Raw genomic sequence first — 13,143 nt, 5'->3', positions numbered from 1 at the left:
AAGTGAAAACATCACAAAGCTGCAGTTTGGGTTCCCTTTGCCTTGTAAACATTGAGAACCGCGACGTGAACTGCCTGATGAGTCACAGGGAAGGCTTATAAGTGTGTATGTACCTTGATTCGGTAGACGGTGGTGAGGCCGTTGCAGTTGCCCTCCCGGTTGGTCTCCCAGTCGGGATACGGGATCAGCTGCGGGGAGTCGGGTGACGCCGTCGACAGAGGGATGTAGTTGAGCGTCGCCGGAATTCCTGCACATAACCACAAGCAAGCACGTTGACAAACCATGTCTCTCGTGAGAGTCGTCAGGCTCATTTTCTCCAGTGTTCCTTCAGATATTTTCAATTTCGTGTTTGCAGTGTGTAGATGGTGTCAGCCGAAATAAATTCTGCTCATCACTTCTTTCATAAGACGTCCATTGTCAACAGGAAGTGTCGGTTTGCTTCTCGCTGCTAACAAAATTATTTTTAAAGCAGGATTTTACGTGTCCATTTAATAAAGCCGTCTAAATTAGCGTAGTGTGATATTCATCTTAGAAGCGTGCGTTAACAGTAAAACAAGTCCTGCCTCAGGGACTGAGTGGCGTTGCTCCGTGGAGGTAGCACACAGCGCAGGGCAGGCCGACACGTCAGACAGTGAAAGTTCTTTGTGTTTTACTATCATTACTAACACATATTGCTGAACCGAAATCGCTCTAGACTAATTTGGGACCGCTCTGTCAAAGGGGCATGCGAAATCTCATTTTAAAATAATTTTGTTCTAATAGAAAACAAACCGACGTTTTCCGTCGGCACTGTGCATCGCGTGAAAGTTATGATGAGAAGTGTGGAGTCTGTGGCGATTCTAGCCATACAGTGCAAAGCCGAACATGCAAATATCTGCCGAAACTCCATAAACATTTCCTGAAACGTTTAAGAAATCATAATTCTGTTTTCATACAACTGAATTGTGAAAAAGTCTCCACGAAAAGATGTATGACTCTTATCATAGTTACATTAACTACAAAGATATCGGTAGCAACTTCGCTTTCCCACATAAACTATAATAATTTCCGCTGCTAGTTTCGTACTCTAAAAAGAAGCAAATTCTGTAATACTTCCAGAGACATTGCAATACGTATAACTTAACCATTTATCTGTTTTGAACATGAAACCGATTTCTGTGCTATGCGGGAGTTAGTAATTTCATACCCAAATAAGGCAGTAAATCACGTTGGATAAGGAGGACAGAGTGTGTTGCTCCTCCACGCTACCGGTACACAAAGGACCCAGAGAAACTGTACATTCATTCTTTCTGTGCCGTTCATGTGAGTTAGTGCTGAATAGTTCGGAAAAGTAAATGTCTTTCACAAACCAAGAGAAACTAGACTGGCTACATCGTTAGGAATACAAATGAACGCGAAGAGAACATTTGAGTTATACGCGCAAAGGTATCCACAAAGAATGACAAGTCAGCGAATTTGCAAATAATTGTTATTGAAAGAGCACTGGAATACTACGCAGTGGATAAGAAGGATGGTCACACAGTGTGATCGAACTCGATTGTGGAAAAAAAAAAGCCACCTGATACCCCGTAATGCAGTTCCTAACCTTCATTAAAGCTTTTGAACCCCACCTACTGAAAATATTTCTAATATTTCTGAATTAGAGATCACTGCTATGTTAAATAGAGAGAGAGAAACACCGATATAAGTGCATTTGATTAGCGGTCATTCCATTTCCTTTGCGTGCAGACACTGGGGTGTCTACGTGACAGCTTGTCAAGGGAGTACCTCAGTGTGTATTGGAAATTCGCCACCAGTCAACTCCCGTGGTTAAGAGTTTACGGTTACCAGGGACCACATCTGAGTATCGCTGATTGCACCCAGAGCTGAGCAACAATGAGTGGAGTCCATCGATACCATCTGGGGCCGAACACTCCCTATGAGGTACAGAAGGCACTGCTCCACACTGGTGTCTCTGGTCACGGCATGTCCAGGGCACACAGAATAGCATGAACACAGATACACCGCCGCCGATAACTCAGGCCGTCTTTTAATGGTAATATACCGTAGATCGCTTGAACTAAAAACTGTCGCAGTAACTAGGAAGAAACATAGATCACACTTATCTACAACAAGGAAGGTAAAAGGGAGCCACAAAACTACCGTCCTGTATTTTGATATCCACATCTTGTAAGATCTTACAACATAATGTGAGAGCAGTCAATGAGGTATTTCGAAGAGAGTGACTTTTTCCGTGCCAACCAGCTTGGATGCGAAACATTGGTCATGCGAAACCCAATACACACTTTCCTTACATGACATCAAGAGAGCCATGGATCAATGCAGTCAGACAGGTGAAATATTCTTTGACTTCCGAAAAGCATTTGACTGAGCACCACATCTACGTTTGGTTCCGAAAATGTGGCTGTAAGGGTATTGAGTGAAATCTGTGACTGAGCATAAGATTTCGCAGTAAGGACGAAGCAACATGTTAGCCTGGACGGAGATTGATCGTCAAATGTAGAAATAAATTCAGACGTACCCGAGGAGAAGGTTTTTGGACGCTTGCTGTTCACGTTGTACATTAATGACCTGTCAGGCAATATTAATAGTAGCCCAAGACTTAACTCAGATGATGTATGTAACGAAACACAGTCTGAAAAATGCAGGACAAATATTCAGTCAGATACAGATAAGGTTTCAAAGTCGTGCAAAGACTGGCAATTTGCTTTCAATGTGCGGAAAGTTCAGACCGTACTCTTCACAAAAGTAAAAATTAGGTAATATCCCATCATTACAGCATCACAGGATCACAACTTGAACCCATCACGTTGCTCACTTGATACTGAAATACACGTTGTACTTATTTGAAATATAATCCCTATAAAGAGGTTTCAGATATATTATATAATGGTAAGACAGAGAGTTAGGAACCAGGTTTTAAATTGTAAGACATTTCCAGGGGCAGATGTGGACTCTGACCACAATCTATTGGTTATGAACTGTAGATTAAAACTGAAGAAATTGCAAAAAGGTGGGAATTTAAGGAGATGGGACATGGATAAACTAAAAGAATCAGAGGTTGTACAGAGTTTCAGGGAGGGCATAAGGGAACAATTGACAGGAATGGGAGAAAGGAATACAGTAGAAGAAGAATGGATACCTTTGAGGGATGAAGTAGTGAAAGCAGCAGAGGATCAAGCAGGTAAAAAGACGAGGGCTAGTAGAAATACTTGGGTAACAGAAGAAAGATTGAATTTAATTGATGAAAGGATAAAATATAAAAATGTAGTGAGTGAAGCACGCAAAAAGGAATACAAACGTTTCAAAAATGAGATCGACAGGAAGCAAAATGGCTAAGCAGAGATGGCTAGAGGACAAATGTAAGGATGTAGAGGCTTATCTCACTAGGGGTAAGATAGATATTGCCTACAGGAAAATTAAAGAGACCTTTGGACAAAAGAGAACCACAAGTATGAATATCAACAGCTCAGATGGAAACCCAGTTCTAAGCAAAGAAGGTAAAGCAGAAAGGTGGAAGGAGTATATAGAGGGTCTATACAAGGGCGATGTACTTGAGAACAATATTATGGAAATGGAAGAGGATGTAGATAAAGATGAAATGGGAGATATGATACGGCGTGAAGAGTTTGACAGAGCACTGAAAGACCTAAGTCGAAACAAGGCCCCGGGAGTAGACAACATTCCATTAGAACTACTGACGGCCTTGGGAGAGCCAGTCCTGACAAAACTCTACCATCTGGTGAGCAAGATGTATGCGACAGGCGAAATACCCTCAGACTTCAAGAAGAATATAATAATTCCAATCCCAAAGGGGACAGGTGTTGACAGATGTGAAAATTAACGAACTATCGGTCACGGCTGCAAAATACTAAAGCGAATTCTTTACAGACGAATGAAAAAACTGGTAGAAGCCGACCTCGGGGGACATCAGTTTGGAATCCGTGTAAATATTGGAACACGTGAGGCAATACTGACCCTAAGACTTACCTGAGAAGCTAGATTAAGGAAAGGTAAACCTACGTTTCTAGAATTTGTAGACTTAGAGAAAGCTTTTGACAATGTTGAGTGGAATACTCTCTTTCAAATTCTGAAGGTGATAAGGGTAAAATACAGGGAGCGAAAGGCTATTTACAATTCGTACAGAAGCAGAGTCGAGGGACATGAAAGGGAAGCAGCGGTTGGGAAGGGAGTGAGACAGGGTTGTAGCTTCTCCCCGATGTTATTAATCTGTATATTGAGCAAGCAGTGAAGGAAACAATAGAAAAATTCGGAGTAGGTATTAAAATTCATGGAGAAGAAATAAAAACTTTGTGGTTCGCCGATGACATTGTAATTCTGTCAGAGAGAGCAAAGGACCTGGAAGAGCAGTTGAACGGAATGGACAGTGTATTGAAAGGAGGATATAAGATGAACATCAACAAAAGCAAACAAAGGATAATGTAATGTAGTCGAATTAAGTCGAGTGATGCTGAGGGAAATAGATTAGAAAATGAGACACTTAAAGTAGTAAATGAGTTTTGCTATTTGGGGAGCAAAATAACTGATGATGGTCGAAGTAGACTGGCAATGGCAAGGAAAGCGTTTCTGAAGAAGAGAAATTTGTTAACATCGAGTATAGATTTAAGTGTCAGGAAGTCGTTCCTGAAAGTATTTGCATGGAGTGTAGTCATGTACGGAAGGGAAATGGGCGATAAATAGTTTGGACAAGAAGGGAATAGAAGCTTTCGAAATGTGGTGCTACAGAAGAATGCTGAAGATTAGATGGGTAGATCACATAACTAATGAGGAAGTATTGAATAGGATTGGGGAGAAGTTTGTGGCGCAACTTGACTAGAAGAAGGGATCGGTTGGTAGGATATGTTCTGAGGCATCAAGGGATCACAAATTTAGTATTGGAGGGCAGCGTGGAGGCTAGAAATCGTAGAGGGAGACCAAGAGATGAATACACTATGCAGATTCAGGATGTAGGTTGCAGTAGGTACTGGGAGATGAAGAAGCTTGCACAGGATAGAGTAGCATGGAGAGCTGCATAAAAACAGTCTAAGCACTGAAGACCACAACAACGACGACAACAACAACAATAACAATCCGTAACTGTATTTAGTATGGAAAAAAGAATGAAAACGACAAGGGAATTAAATCTCAAATATTTATGTTGACATACGGCAGTGAGTCGTGATCGTTTAATGAGAAAGACACTTAGGAAACGGAAATATGCAAGCTGGGAATAAGCAAGATATTAGAAAGATATGTGAATCAGGGAACAGCCTGGATACGAAGACTTGTAGCTGTAAAGGAAATAAAAAGGACGTGGAAATGTAGGCAGGTGAATGGGTAGCGAGATGGACAAGAGAAGTATTAAGAGGTATGAAAAGACCGAGATGATGATCTCAAATTTGATGCTGGCTGGTTGGCTTTAGAATACATGTACTGGTTGACATTAGAATACATATACGAGAAATAGGAATGAATGTGGCTGAGTACAATGCATGGAGAGACATGAAGGTGGCTTTTATTCAACAGTGAACAACAAAAGGTTGTAGATGATAATAACCCACCCTTGTTTCCAAAGGGTAACTTCTTAGCAAGTCAATTGCTACAAATATTCGGTAGCAATAATTTGAAGGGATATGAAACGGAATGATTACACAAGCTCATACGTAGGTGACGCAGGTGGCAAACTTCGATTCCTTTTTAGGATATTTGGAAAATTCAGTCTGTCCGCAGAGATGAGTACTTGGAGAATGCTGGTATACTGGTGCGTCCCATCCTAGAATATTACTCACGTGTGCGGGGCTCATACCAGATAGCACTGTCTGTGGATACTGAACGTATACAATAAAGGGCAACCGTTAGGTCACGGGTCTGTTCGAGTCATGGTATAGCATCTGCGAATTTCTGGAAAATCTGACTTGGCAGACGCTTGATGATACAGACAGCATCTGTCCTGCGAAAGTTTACTTGGAAAGTTTCAGGAACCAGCATTAAGTGAGAAATCTAGGATCATAACACAGCCCCTACATCTGAATCCCACAGAAACCGCGAAGACAAAATTATACCAATTAGAGCGCACACAGAAGCAATTAAGTCGATGTAGACGCAGAAAGCCTGGAAAAGCTTGTCCCGGCCTGATGAATCGGGTGCACGAGCCTGAGTCAGAATAAGAGTAGATCTATAAACACATGAGGTGATGCATACTCCTCTAAAATGGGTGCCATGCTGGTAGGAACTAGAGTTATTCACCTGTGCAGGTTATTTACACGCATTTGTGTCTGCCATCGTCTTTCACCGACGAATTGGGCTACTATGGCATCTTGGGTATCCGTTTTTTCGTCTTTGACACCTCGCTAGAGGCCGTTGCCTTCAGCAAAACGAAGAACCACAGATCAGTCTCGGTTAGTTTCGGACTGGTTTGCTAAACACTGCACTGTGATGAAGCTGCTTGACTGGTCCTAAAGGTGAAGTCATTCTGCTGGGTACACTATCTGTCCAAAACTATCCGAACATCTTGTCGTGGACGTGTCTACCCTTCGCCATATGAAGGCTTCAACTCTGCTGGGGACACTTTCAAAAAGGTTTCTGGAATTCTGTGGTGGATGGCAGCACCTTCTTTCTCATGAGCCGAAACTGGAGAAATTAGTGATATTGGACACTGGGGTCTCTGGCGAAGCCGTCTTCTGTCTCATCCCATAGATCTTGCATAGGATCCAGGTCGAGACTCTGGGCAGGTCAGTCCATGTTAGATATGTTATTGTTCACAAACCATTGCCTTACAGATGCTGCTTTTTGACAGCGTGCGTTGTCATCCTGGTGTAGTCATTGTCTCCGAGCTGCTCCTCTTCTGAACGCCGTATACAATGCTGCAAAATATGTTCATATCCCTCCGCATTTACCGTTTTCTTAAGTGCAATAAGTGGTCAACTCTAACCATGAAAAACGTTCCCATAGCATAACACAATCTCCTCGTTACCTCATCGTTGGCACTAAACGTAATCGCAGGTAACGTCCTCCGGGCATTCGCCAGACCCTAATCATTCCATCGGATTGCCACAAGGTATAGCGTGATTCTTCACTCCAAATCACTCGTTTACAGTCACCAAATGTCCATTGCCGTTGCTCCTTACGTTCCCTGAAGCGTCTCTTAGTATTGAATACAGAAATGTCTGGCTTATGAGGAACTGCTCAACCATTGTACACTATTCCTTCTAATTACCTCCCACAATCTCTGTGCTAGATGTTTTACAATCACCCTCCTGGTCTGTCAATACATGAGGTCTACATAGACAAGGTTTAGCTGTGATTATTCCTTCTCGTGTCCACTTCATCGCAACATCACGAACAGTCGACTTGGGCTACTTTAGATGATCCAAATGTCCCTTATCGGTTTATTACTCAAGTGACATACAATTAGTTGCCCATGTAGAAGTCACGAGTTCTCTTGCCACTATATTTCCGCTTATCTACTGAGAACACAATGGTGCCCCCATTTTATACTGGCGGGACCGCCTCTCGTAATATCGTGGTGGTCAGTTGCGCAATACGTGGGGGTGTGTAGGTGATTTTGATCAGATAGATTGCATATAGGATACCATAACCCTTGAGTCAGCTCCGACCGATATCCGTGAGTTGTAAGATGATGCCGGAGGGCTCTCCAACGCTTTCGGTACCTGGTGAAGTCCATACTATTGTCCGTGGAATAAAGTCTTCGGCATACAAATACTCAGAGTGGTGGCTACTAATTGGAGAATCTGCCGTTGGTCGCTGAAATGATTGTGGACGACAACCTTCGCTGATCTAATTGAGAGAATCACGTGGAGAGGCAGTTACATTTGCACTTTCGCGTATTGGGACACCTGCAGTGTGTCTGAATAACAGGTACCGCTATTCAGAATAGCACTCGCTGTTAGCACGTTGTGAGTTAGCTGAGCCAGGCACCACATCGAGCAACGCGTGGACACTTCATTACTGACAGGTCATGGAAATATCGCACCTGACACAACTGTACATTAACAGTCACTATACGGTCAATCAGTCTACTGGATGATACGAACAAGACAGACCATGTCGCTGTCATGATTTCAACAAGTCTTCTTATCTTTAATCGTACGCATTAGTGTCAGTGAGCTATTTCTAATCTTATTCTCGTTGTGACATTAAGCAACCACGACAAATAAAAAAAAGTACCGTGTAGCAAGCTAGCTTATTAGGCCATTCCATCACTTGCAAGGGAGTTGCCCTTTGGAAACTAGAGTGCGTTATCATCATCTACAACCTTTTGCTATTCACTGCTGAATAAAGGCCATCTTCATATTTATCCATACATTATACTCAGCGACACTCTCCCCTATAGCTCGTACAAGTTTTCTAATGTCAACCAGCCAGCATCAATTTGAGATCATCATCTCGCTGTTTTCATACCTCTTAACAATTTTTTTGTCAAATTCGTTATCCATTCACCTGCCTACATTTCCACGTCTTTTTCATTTACATTACAGCTGCAAGTCCCTGTACAGGCTGTTCCCAGATTCACATACCTTACTCAGATCTTTGTTTTTTCCAACATTTATAGCTCCACTTTCTGAGTGTTTTTTTCATTCAAAGATCACGACTCACTGCCGCATGTCAACATAAATATTTGAAATTTAAATCTTTGCCGTTTTCATTTTTTTCCGTACTAAATACAGCTACGCAGTACATTTCAAATAAGTGGCAACGTGTATTTTAGTATCAGGTGTTCAAGACTGCAGCAATGTGACGACATCGCTTAGGTAAGATCATGAGGAACTCTCGTGGAAACGCTGCAGTCTTCTTTTTCTACTTGTCCTGCATCTCAGGGATTAGGCAGATGCCTTTTCCGATTCTACACTTCGTCCTATGTGTTTTTAGGTCCTGCTATACACTGAGATGCAAAAAATTACGGGAAAGCGATCTGCACATATACAGATGGCGGTAATGTCGCGTACACCAGGCATTAAAGAACACTGCGTTAGCGGAGCTGTTATTTGTACTTGGGTGATTCATGTATGAATGTGGCCGACGTGATTATGGTACCAAGGCAGCAATTAATAGACTTTGAACGCAGAATGGTAGTTGGAGCTGGACGCATTAGACATTCTGCTTAGGAAATCATTAGATTATTCAATATTTGGAGATCCACAGTGTCAAAAGCGTGCCGAGAATGCCAAATTTCAGGCATTATCAGTTATCACTGACAATGCAGTGGCCAAAGGCCTTCACGTAACGACCTAGAGCAGCTGCGTTTGTGTAGAGTGGTCAGTGTTAATAGGAAAGCAACACTGTGTGAAAGAACTGCAGAAATCGATTTATGACGTATTCGTTAGGACAATGCGGCAAAATTTGGCATTAATGGGCTATGGCAGCAGACGACCAACATGAGTGCCTTTGCTAACCGTACGAAATCGCCTGCAGCGCCTCTCTTGGGGTCCTGACCATATCGGTTGGACTCTAGACGACCGTAAGACTGCAGTGTGGTCAGATGAGTCCTGATTTCCGTTGATAAGAACTGATGGTAGGGTTCTAGAGTGTCATTGACCCCACGAAGCCATGGACCCAAGTTTTCAACAAGGCGCTGTGCAAACTGGTGTGTCTACATAAAGGTGTGGGCGAACATGGAATGGACTGCGTCCTCTGGTTCAGCTGAACCGATAATTCACTGAAAATGGTTATGTTCGGCTACTTGGAGACAATTTGCAGCCATTCAGGGCTTCATGTTGTGGACAATTCGAGCGAATGATTTGGCCAACCAGATCGACCTACTTGGGACATAACCGACAAATCAGTTCGTGTTCAAAATCCCGCAAAGGTACCATTTCCGCAGTAATGGACGGCTATAGTGGCAGCATGGTTCACTATTTCTGCAGCGTACTTCCAACGACTTGTTGAGTCAATGCCACGTCGAGTTACTCCACTATGCCGGGCAAAAGGAAGTGCGACACGATATTAGGAAGTATCCCGTCGCTTTTCACCCCAGTGCGTTTCTCCTGCATTTTGGATTACGTAACGTCTCTAGTTTCCATAGTCGGTAATCATTCAGTCTCTCAATTTATGAAGATATTGCTGTGTTTTATTGTTTAAAGTACTTTTGTTCAGACATCGTAGGTCTACATTCCTGAATGGGTACAATCAGGTGCAGCCAAAACCTTCCACAAAACTTCACTTCATCACTAATTCAGTAATTAAAGGATTTATGAAAGTCATAAGCGCAAATCTAATAATTACATTGTCTGTTCAACTGAAAATCTGAAACTCAACTTAAGACTTTTTGAGGCCATTTAAATTCTCCTGAGTCAGGGAAATGTAGCCACTGGAAACAAGAATGAAGATTAAGGTCAAGCGTCACGTCGACCACGGGGTCGTTAGAAATCGGACACAGGCTCGAATAACGTCAGGCTGTATATGAATCGATGCGAAACTGCAGTATACAACAGTAGCGACCAGCAACATCAATATTCACCCTCAAAATGAACTGAAGAATGAGCCAAACGCTACTCTAGCTGCTGGCTTGCCTTCCAAGTTTTCAAATTACAGGAAGATTCAGATTATTTGGGTTAATTCGAACCCTAGACTGTATGCATAACCAAAAAACGTCAGCAATCCAAGATCAGCACGCGCTTCAGAGAGGCTGAAGTTCGTGTGGGCTCGCTCTTCCAAGTGCCGTGCATTGTCAGCTTTGTAAATTTGTTTCGAGATAAATCTGTTCAGTTCGATGTAACTGATGACTTCACTGAAAAAAAGTTGCGTTTTTGTTAATGCTAAGTGCCTCGCCTTGGATGGTAATTTCTTGAATCCCACAGCCTTGTTTAATGCGAGCGCTAAATTTTTGTTCAATCTTGAGACTACCATGAAATTCTCCTGCTTTCTCAATCAACGTAGGGTCTAATACGGCAACTTCTTCCGCTCTGTTCTACTGGAGTCACAAGTGCAATGCTTCATCTAGTTTCGCTTAATATTCAGTTTTCAGACACTTAAACTGGGATGGTTAGATTTGGCTATCAGCTTTGGTTACAAAATTTAACACCTCCCCTTTTCTTACAGGGTCTCACTATTTGTAGGTCTGTCCCAAACTCCAGAGAAAATTCTTCTGCAGATTTGCTCTTTTCCTACTTATTTTAATTTCTTTTAGATCGGTAGAAAACACGCTTAAGCTTACCTCTTACCTTCCTGGTACGTATATACCATCCCTACGTTCACCAACAAAAAGAAATGTGATACGGGTGAAGACTCATTGTCAATGATTCATTTTAGCAGCTACGGTGTTACTGAGATCTTTTCAAGGCTGGAAGAACTCGGACAATGCATTCCCCACTGTAACGTTAAATAGTGTGTTTTCATTTCGTATAAAAAAGAAGTAAGATTTCTGAAGGGAACCGACCCAGAAGAATATCTGAATCATTCTCTTTAAGTACCGGTTTTAAGTGTACTGGAAATTATCAGCCTGTAGTCCCTAGGGAAAGCTCTAGGAAAATTTGTAGAGAGGAAATCGGCAGCGACCCTGTTGCGAGGACGGAGTCTCCGCATTTACCTGAAGAGTGGGAATCAATGGAAAAATATTTCAGAGATTTCCGACTGTGATTTTGGGGTCCGCAACGTGTCTAAAACAGAAATAACACTGGTAATAGTGTATTCTAAATGAAGATATTTATTCTAATTAGAATTCTTCACGTTACGCTGTCCATTTATTTATTTTTGAAGTCACAGAAACAGGTTAACCCGCACACAGATAGTCGTGAGCTTACTGTACATGCAGTTTCGTTTTTTCTCTGTGGGTGACCAGTTGTACCGTAACGAAAAATACGGGAGGAGGTGTCTAGCCGCCCCTTTTCTTCTCAGCGCCCTAGGTTGCACCCTAGGCCCACCTAGTATATGCGCGGATCGTGCCATGCCTTGAAATGGCATAAATTGCCTTTGGAAAGGCATGCAACACGTAACGTACGAGTGGCAGTCTCAGCGTATCCCCACCGCGGTGGCCAGTGAGAAAAGAAGGTGATTCGTCGAGCATTATTTTTCCTCGTAGACGCAATTAAGCGACCTCGGCTGGTGTCACCAGCACACAGATCAGAAGGTTTTGCAAGAGACCTGTTATGAGGCGGAGTGAAAGGACGTAATGAGCCGCTGGGCGCAGGACGAGGTATGCCTACAGCGGTCAGTGGTTACGTGTGCGGCCTCAGGCGGGCCTTACGTAAGCCGTTCAACGGGGCCTGCTGTCTCCCGCTCTACACTTCCCAGCTGGTCTGAATGACTGAGGTTTATTAGCATATTCCAGAAGATGGGTCAAGGACTGGACTGGTTTGTGTCTGTTCAGGAGTCTCGCTTTTGTGTTCCTATTTTCTGATAACATTGCTGTGCAACATTTTCGGTAGTAGCGCCACGTCTTACAAGCTGTGACATAGTCGCGAATAAAGAGAGTGATCCATGTAGTACAGAATATGTTTCTTTATTTGTAATCTATGACCACAACTGTGATCATCACTTCATGTATTAAAAAAATCTATACTACCTCGTTTTGGATTGTTTAGTTTTGCGGCCTACCCACTTGGTGGCCTTGTTATAGGTTTGATTAGGTCAATGCAGATCTCCAAAGAGCGGTCGCTCTTGTTCAGTCATTCTTATCTGTGTAATACACAGAGTGTAATATACACGTCCAGAAACATTTGATTCTGTTCCTCACAAGCGACTTCTAATAAAATCACATTCCTATGGAGTATCGTCTCAGTTGTGTGACTGGATTCGTAATTTCCTATCAGAAAGGCCACAGTTCATAATAACTTATGGAAAGTCATCGAATAAAACGGAAGTGATATCTGGTGTTCTCCGAGGAATTGTTATAGGCCCTGTGCTGTGCTGTTCCTAGTCTCCATGAACGATTAGACACGCAATATGAGCAGCCCTCTTAGATTGTTTGCAGATGGTGCTGTCATTTACAGTCTTGTAAAGTCATAAGATTATCTAAACCAATTGCGAATTGGTTTACACAGGATATCTATATGGTGAAAAAAGTGACAATTGACTCTGAATAATGGAAAGTGTGAAATCATCCTCGCAAGTACTGAAAGGAATCCGTTAAATTTCCTTTACACGATAAATCACCTGAATCTAAAGGCTGTAAGCTCAACCAAATAC

General features: G+C 42.5%; 1 protein-coding gene across 1 annotated transcript in view; it reads right to left on the bottom strand.

The window, feature by feature from the left end:
* LOC126355835 (protein yellow-like) overlaps positions 1-13,143 on the bottom strand; it is a 110,871-nt gene that overhangs the window by 31,136 nt on the left and 66,592 nt on the right. Inside the window, exon 3 of the mRNA XM_050006286.1 lies at positions 114-247. Within this exon, the coding sequence (XP_049862243.1) occupies positions 114-247 (134 nt within the window). The remainder of the gene's footprint in view (positions 1-113; positions 248-13,143) is intronic.

The sequence above is a fragment of the Schistocerca gregaria genome, chromosome 3 (genome assembly GCF_023897955.1).
Source record: "Schistocerca gregaria isolate iqSchGreg1 chromosome 3, iqSchGreg1.2, whole genome shotgun sequence".
Classification (NCBI taxonomy): domain Eukaryota; kingdom Metazoa; phylum Arthropoda; class Insecta; order Orthoptera; family Acrididae; genus Schistocerca; species Schistocerca gregaria.
The sequence above is the reverse complement of the archived record's forward strand: the minus strand, read 5'-3'. Positions and strand labels throughout refer to the sequence as shown.